At 35.0% G+C, this 8656-nt stretch overlaps 1 protein-coding gene across 1 annotated transcript; it reads right to left on the bottom strand.

Moving 5' to 3' along the window:
• Positions 1-4554: 4554 nt before the first annotated feature.
• LOC135586498 (E3 ubiquitin-protein ligase RMA1H1-like) lies at positions 4555-7758 on the bottom strand. Its single transcript, XM_065150423.1, has 2 exons — positions 7596-7758; positions 4555-5546 (listed from the first exon to the last, which is right to left on the bottom strand). Exon 2 carries the CDS (start codon positions 5542-5544, stop codon positions 4849-4851), a length of 696 nt encoding a protein of 231 aa, XP_065006495.1. The 5' UTR covers positions 5545-5546; positions 7596-7758; the 3' UTR covers positions 4555-4848.
• Between the last annotated feature and the right edge of the window lie 898 nt (positions 7759-8656).

Genomic DNA, 8656 nt, shown 5'->3' with positions numbered 1-8656 from the left:
CAACATCACTATTTGATTACTTATGTCGAGTCTTCATTTCCTCAAATTCTATATGAGAAAAATGACTCGGACTGAATTCAAGATTCTTAAGAAATTGGGTATTCCTCGCTTTAACAATTTTAGGTATACGAGAGAAATAAAATTTATATCTTTTAAATTTAAAAGCATAACTAATGAAAAAAAATCACTTACAATTCAAAAGGGTCCAATTTCTTTATATAAGGATTATAAATTCTCATTCTAATTAGACAACCCCAAACATAAAAATGACCTAAAATTGATTTTCACTATTTTCATAACTCAAAAGAAGTTTTAGGAATAATTTTAGATAAAACTCTATTTAAGATATATAAAATAGTCTTTAGTATTTAACTTCAAAGAATAAAAGCAAATTAGAATTATTTATCATACTTCTTACTATATTCATAAGTGTAATATCATTCATTTCTTAATTGTTTATGATATCCAGAATTTGTTTGATAATTTTAATGTACGACTTTTTTAATAATGCCTTGAATTATATAATTTTATATTAAAAGCTTAATTATATGGACTTAATTGTGAATCCTAGAATTTGATAGTGATTTCCATGTCCATAAGTGAATCCTAAAATTTGATACATATCATATTTCTTACCATGTCCATAAGTGTAATATCTTTCGTTTATTAATTATTTATGATATCGATATTTTTTATTATTTTAATATAAAAATTTATTTAATAATACCTTTAAATATATAATTTTATGTTGAAAGCTTAAAGATAGGGACTTAACTGTGAATCCTAAAATTTGATACTAATTTTTTTAAAAAAAATCATAATAAATCAATCGAGAAAAAAAAGAAAAATGGCGATAATACAAGTGCCACTAGGTGACACCTCGTGCTTGTTATATGTTGATAGTCAATGCAATTTTGATGCATGATTGCCACCAAGAGAAGAAGAAGAAGACACATGGTTTAGGAATTTGGATTAATTTAAGATCTTAGAAAATTAGTTCTTTAAGATGAGTGTTTAATCTAATCCTATAGTAAATCTGATCTTTTATGAGTAAATAGTAAAGCTTTGTCCCTTTATAAGTGTAAAACTACAATTTAGTTATCGAATTATAATTATGAAATTATGATAATCTTGACTTGTATGTCCTATTTCAACTATAATATTTTATACGAAACTCTAAATTGAAAAAAAATCTCTTTTGTTAAAAATTAAATTTTTTGATTTTTTTTTCAACACTTTATTTGAATGATTTGAAGTACAAATACCTATCCAAACACTTATTTTAATTGGCCACTTATTTCTATTAATCAGAGACAAAATGATATGATCTATCTGCATTAAATTATTTATAACTTTTTTAGACTACTTTAATTTACATAAAACTTATCTTATTAGAAATTAAACTCACATATCTTTCTAACCACGCTTTACATGAATAATTTAGAGCACAACTATCTGTCTTGATAACAACTATAATTTTCCCTATAGATTCTTCCAGAATGAATTGTTCTCTAACTTATGCAACTATTGCTTCTATCCTTTACGATTTGATTTCATCCAAAAATCCTCCCATAAATGAGCCTCGTATTGCACCTCTTTTATCTCTTACTCATTGGTTTTTTGTTATAATTGAATGAGTTATGTATATGTTTATATTAACTTTGGTATTCCTTCATACATTCACATGTATATCTTTGTTGTTTCATTTCTTATTTCACATATGCTTCTGATACATTTATCCTTTCTTACTTGAGAGGTCTTTATTTGTATATTGATATTTGTGGGATATTTTGTTTCTTTTATCGAAAAATATATATATTATGTTATAGAGCCTATGATGCTCATGTTGGCCTATGACTTCATCTAGATATGGGTGGGGTTGAACTTCTAGACATTAGAGACATATTATATTCATAAAAAATAGATAAAGTTATATTATGTTATGATCCCCACTATATCTATGTTGTTTTGATATGATTCCAAAGGACATGCTCATGCCTAATTATTTACTCTTTTGTTATAAATGAATTGAATGAAATGATAAATATGACTCTTAAGATCATATCTTATATTTTGATCTTCATTTGTTTATATGTTGTTCCTTACTTTTTTTTATTATGGATGAATTATATGAAACACTAAGTATGATTCTTGAATTCATATCTTGTATCTTTCTTGATCCTTATGCTATATAATTTGACCTCTCTTATATTATATTATATTATATTTTATATATATATATATATATATATATATATATATATATATATATATATATATATATATATATATGATAGTTATTTGCCAAACTTTTGTAGCTCACCTTATTGCTATACAGATTTTTCAGATTAGCTTATCATTATACTCATGTTAAGTTGGGCTAGGGTGGTACTCCAGTAGTAGTGTAGTAGAAATTATGTTTCTTGTTTTGTGATTTTTCATTGTAAAGGAACATTTTGGTTGTGAGGTTGTTCAAAATCCTAAGTTGGTGTTTGTTTTTGTAAATGTTAAAAGAAATATGGGAAGTTTAGAGATTTTAAATATGATATTTTTATGCTTTGATGTGAACTTAAGATAAATTATTAGCATATGAATATGGTGTTTTATTGATCTTATGAGTTTATAAGTGATTGTTAAGAATCTGAGTTAACTTTGAATTTTATGAAATTATCAAGTGACGTTGAATAATTATAAAATATACAGATTTTATAATGTATGTGAATGAGAACCAAATACTTTTGATGTCTTCAATTCTATGTTATAGATGTTGAGATTTGATTTTGGATGGTTGAAAATTTTTCTTATTTAAGATAGATTCAATCTTCTTTATCTGGTGTGATTATAAATGTGTTGTTCCTTCCTACAGCAACCTCATTTTGTTGAGGTGTGCTAAGAATTAATTATATATTGTGTCTTTTCTTTAAGAAATCTAACAAATAAATCCATCATTTGTTTTTGTTTTGTATGTACCTTTCTATAATATTCTTCATCTGATCTAAAATCTTGATTTTATTTTATTATTATTAATTTTATTTTCCGTTTGATTCTCTACATTTTGCTTGATAAGAATTAAAAGCATCAAAAGCCTTAGTTTTCTCAAATAGAAGATAGAGATGTATATATTTTATATGATCATCAAGATAAAATAGGTCTAAGCATAGGGCATATAGTAAAATATTCACATGTATGATTTTTAAAGTTTCAAAACTTACTTATCTTGTTGAATAACTTTTACCCTTTATTCAATCCACGCACTAATTTCAAAATCAGTAAAATCAAGAATTTTTATAACTATATTATTTACTAATATCATCTAATCTATTGCTTACTTATAATACGATACTTAATTCTGACATTTTGATTATGCATAGAAAAATTGTTAAAAGTTCAAATTTTGAATCTAGATTAAATTTAATTAAACCATCAACTAATTATTCAGTTCTTTTATTTTTTGTAAAATACTAAGCATAGAGCTTTCAAGATGAAAACAAAAGAAAATTATTCTTGCACCAGTCTTGAAACGAAAACTAAATTTGTATACAATGATGAAACATAAATGATATTTTAAATATGCAAAATAAATTCACTGTCCATAAACTTTCCACATTAGGGGGGTATTTTTTGGCTATTAAAATAAAATTTTATTTATTTTATTTTAACTTTTCCTAGATTTTAAAATCTTTGTATAGTATTTATTATTCATAATATGAATTGATAAATCAAGAATGAATCCATCGAGTATGATTACAAATGTCAACAAAAAAATAACAGTGATTCACTAAGGTCTTTATACAACTCAGGTACCGTGATTCCTGAGGTCTTTATACAAAGACATTTCGAAGGTTGCCCCCCCGAGGCTAACCTAACCTAACCTAACCTAGCTTGCTTCTGACACATCCACAGAGATGATAATTTACTGACTACATATGAATGTCTAGCCGTGGGTTGGTACATGGCTTTCTAGTAATTACCACCAAGTGTAATCGCATGTTGAAGAAGTAGGTAAGTAGAATCTTGTGGCTTAATAATGTCGGTATGCCAAGGAGAGGGCAAGCATGATACTGTCTTCTTTTTTCCAGCAAAGCATGTTGCATTGGACTTTGGAATCTCTTTTCCATCACCCCAAAGTTCATTGGGATGAAGTGGACATGTTATATAACTTTTGTTTTGTTGCTCGAGGCCGCATATATCACATTTTATCAATCATTTAGACTTCTTTTATTCGATTTCCCCCCCCCCCCCACTTGGGTCAGCAAAAGAGTCGGAAGATGTTGCTTTTTCTTTAAAGAGGTTGTTCCTGATGTACTGCAATGCATGCATGCGTGCCCATGTCATCTTAAAGATAGATAGATAGATAGATAGATATATCCTGCTTTGCTAGACATGCTTTTCTTTTTTGACCCAACACAACACCTCACATGCATCGGAAGTTTTACTATCATATAAGCCTTATATTCATGCTAATAAATAATTAGGTTATTCTATCCGCTCACAATTTTTTACACAAGAGGTGAATAGTTGATACAATGCTGGAGATGAAGAGAAGCGCGGAGCTGAATCAGGAATTGTTACAGAGATTGTTTTTATTGATATCCTCTATCTATCTCTCTCTCTCTCTCTCTTGACAGAATCTCGTTTTGAACTGAAATTTGCCCAAAGGTTCAAATGATTCATACAGTTGATTCACCGATCGGTGAGTGCTTTCGGGGATTTCTGCAACATGATTCTGATACTCGAGAAGCATCAGCTTCTGAATCCTCCTTACCTTTTTTATTTTGGTCAAGCATCTTGACCCTTTTGCTTTCCCGTGACAGGTGCCTCGTCATGCTCCGAAGACGCATTGGAGTCTCAGAACAAGAGGAGACACAGAATGGCGCAGCAGAAGAGGAAGACCCATATCTGATGCAGTGACCGCGCAAGCTCCACCTCCTGCCTCCTCACCCCGTTGCCGACGACGTGGTACGGGCTCGGGTGGTAGACGCTTGCCCACTCCTGGTCCCGAAACATCCACGGCAGCACCGCCACTGCCATCCCCCCCAACACCTCACCGGCAGCCGAATTTGTCACCCTTGCCGCCGCCAGCGGCGAGAACGGCGGCGCGTGATCGCCGCTAGATTCGACTACGTGGCGACGCCGCTGCTGCATCACCGGATCCTGCTCTTCGTTCAGCTGCAGCAATCGCTGCTCGATCGCCTCCCGCGGGAACGAGGGTCGGCGCGGTACGTCGAGGCTTTGCTGGGCCGATTTGGTGCTATGGCCGCGGCCGTAGAGCGGCACCAGGCTCCGCTGGAACAACGCAGCCTTGCACACCGGGCACTGCTGCGAGGACTCGCCGCCCCCGCCGTTGCCCTGCTGCAGCCACTTGTATATGCACGGCCAGCAGTAGAGGTGGCCGCAGAGGGTGACCACCGGGTCCGCGGCGAAGTCCAGGCATATGTTGCAGTCGAAGCAGCCGTTGTTCGAGGCCGTCGCCGCGGCGTCGGAGCTGCACTTCTTCGCTGGCTTCTTATCTGAATCCGACTCCACCGTCCCTTCCACCTCCATCACTGCTACAAACAAGTAGAGCAGATAAATGCTTGTTATAGAATGCAGTGCCTTTGGAGCTCATAACCACTAAAACATATACTCTTATCAGGAGACGGCCAGCATATACTTTCAAGAAAGGAGTGGAGGCATTATTGACATGCTCTCGAAAACACTCCCGTCTGTCATATACCAAATGGGATGCTCCACTCTTTCCACTTGCAACTAGTATGGCACAACCACTCCACTTATACAAGTACAGAAGACTGGGCGATGAAAGCTACAGAAAACACAGGGAAGGGATATAAAAGCATGATCCGAGCAGCCAAAAGCCGAACACGGTTGGGAGACAAGGAAAGGACAATGAAAGATCCCGGGGCCTGACGACCCTATTCCATTTCCTATGGAGGAGACATCATCCGGAGGACCTATTCCAGTTAAATATTAGAATTCTGAGTCAGCATCCTCTTCCATGTTTATCCAAAAGACTGATGAGGTAAAAAAAAAAATTAAAAGGGTCACAGAGGGCACAGGAAGAGCACCTTTGGCACTAAGACAGGAGGGAGCAGGTCAACTTTTGGCACAGACCAATTGCTTCGACTCAATCAAACTCAGCTGTTTTTATTTTTGTTTTTTAACACTATCATGGTTAGTTAACCTGAGTTTACCGAATGAATGCTAACAAGAGTTACACTATCATGGTTCGAAGGGGTACATGTGCTGCTTTAATATTATGAAAAGATAATTATTACATAAAAATCCTTTATATGTTGGGAGAGCTCAAAGTAATGCCTTGCAAGTCCATAAAACAACCCTTGAGAAAAACTTGTTCCCTTCTAGGGAGAGAAACCATGAACATACTGGTAGTAGAATAAGTTCATTTGATTTTTTTACCAAGCTCACATAGTTTCTAGAAGTTAACCATAGCTTACAACTACAAGGGATTGAAGCTGTCCTAGAAACATAACACAAATATTCAGAAAAACTCCAATGCATTTATTTATATTCTGAGTTCACAAGGGAAATGAAATCAGATCTCATCATGTGGTGATTTCACAATACTATTATCTTCTCTGCTAAGTTATTATAGTAATATTTAACAACTACATCAAACAAAGAAAGCTATGAGGAAGCCCAGAACTCATTTCAATCCATTTAGATTCTTTTGGGAAGTATCCACAATTCATCAAACTGACATCACTATATACATGTACAATCAAATTATTCCTGGTAATTTGGAAAGTTTGTTTGCTAAAATCAAACAGCTGTTGTATATATCACTCCTGGTAACTAAGATGATGATAATATCTAAGCAAACCAACAGCTTGGTGATGATTTTAAGAGATATTATAATACAGACATATTATTATTTTTACCAAGCCCAAAAAACACCTACTGACCTCAAAAAAGATATATATTTTTTGATAGAAAGACAGAATGGAAATAGGAGAAAGAGGAAGTTCATTCAATCAGTCGGATCTCTTTCTTAACTTTGAGAAGGAAATCCACAATTTTAGGTTGAAAAATGCTAAATTGCTGTAGTAGAACGAAAAACAAGTCATCCAAGTAGAGGCAATGTAAAGAAAAATCAAAGATCAAGTTTTTCGACATGTTCGAGACAGTTCATATCCCCCTACCGATTACTTCTCGACGACCAAGCGTTTATTTCAGAAACACCATCATCAACAGAAGGAAGAAAAGATTGGGAATGGCATCCGGAGATTCGAGATCTGAGGGTGACTTTAACGAAAATTATTGAAGACGACGGCATCTTCAAACAAAATCGTTGACTCGGTCATACTTGATGCGCTTCGGCATCATAAGATCCATCCCGGTTCCAAATTAGAACAGAAAGAAAAAGGAAAAGATCAGCAGATAGATGATACCTATGCAAGAAACAGAAATCCATATGATAAGATGCAGAATGGCGACAAAGAGCGGAATCTAAATGAATCACATGGATCAAGAACCTCCATTTTGCAGAGATACTAGAACTGCTCCGGCGTACAAACAGAAAGCAAGCGGCAGGAGGAAGAGAACAGTGGATCCGTGAATCTTCCGATGTGACTTACCGAATCCGATCTGTTTCTCGAGTTTACCAGGATCTGAAGGCAGGGCGGGGAGACGGTGGGTTGGCGAGCTCCAATGGCGAATGGACGGAGAGAGTTCGATGAACGAGTCGATACAGAGAAGCTGAAAAGCGATCGCGTATAATAGGGGGGGAGCAACAGTAACGCTATTTTCCGCGTGACGCAGATTATATATATATATATATATATATATATATATAACATAATAAATGAATAAATAACTTTTTAATAAAGAAATAAATAGATAAATAAAATAAAATAGCAAACAGAACGTGCGTAACTGTCGTGCGCTTCCACAGAAGACATTTTGAGCCAACACAGTGTTTTCCGTTTCAACGAAAACAAAATTTTGTTATTAGTATTCAGCAAAGATGAGAGGGATTTGGAGTCAAATATCTATTTATTTATATTCATCGACGTGATGACAACCTAAAAGGTGGCTGATAGCAAGCTCCGCATTGCGGGTCCCACATCGCATCACGTGCGTAGCTGCGTCGGTACGCAACACAGCCACAGCCACAGCCACAGCCACATCCACAAAGCCAAACTTTCCTACATCTTATACTTTATTTTCTAAATTTAATTAATGTATTTTGAGGATTTTTCTGCTTGCAGCTTATACTTTATTGGCTGCACTCTCGCCGCTTATATTTGGGATAAGGTATCTTAAAAGCTATATATTTCGAATGTGGAACGAGGTCAAAAGCTGTCTGTACTTGCCTTGCTCCTTTCCTACATCTTAGGTTACCGAGATATGGGGCGAAGCCATTTAGTGTCCAGGAAGTAGATGGGAGTGCTGGCGCATTCAGTGTTGGGTAATATGTCTCAACAAGTGAACAGACACATAAATAAGCTTTAGCATCAGGAATCAAGGAGGAGGACAAGTGCTAGACCACCGAATGCTCAGCTGCAGAAAGAAGAGTCTCGTGTGAGTTGCTGACGAGCCTTTGTTTCTCTGAGCAGAGCAGCAACCGGCAGACCGACATGTGACACCCTGGAGACAGATCATTGATTCACCAATTTGATCGTCTCATAGTTGAAAA

Source organism: Musa acuminata, chromosome BXJ3-5 (assembly GCF_036884655.1).
Source record: "Musa acuminata AAA Group cultivar baxijiao chromosome BXJ3-5, Cavendish_Baxijiao_AAA, whole genome shotgun sequence".
NCBI classification, from domain to species: Eukaryota; Viridiplantae; Streptophyta; class Magnoliopsida; order Zingiberales; family Musaceae; genus Musa; species Musa acuminata.
This window is presented reverse-complemented; position numbering and strand designations above follow the sequence as displayed.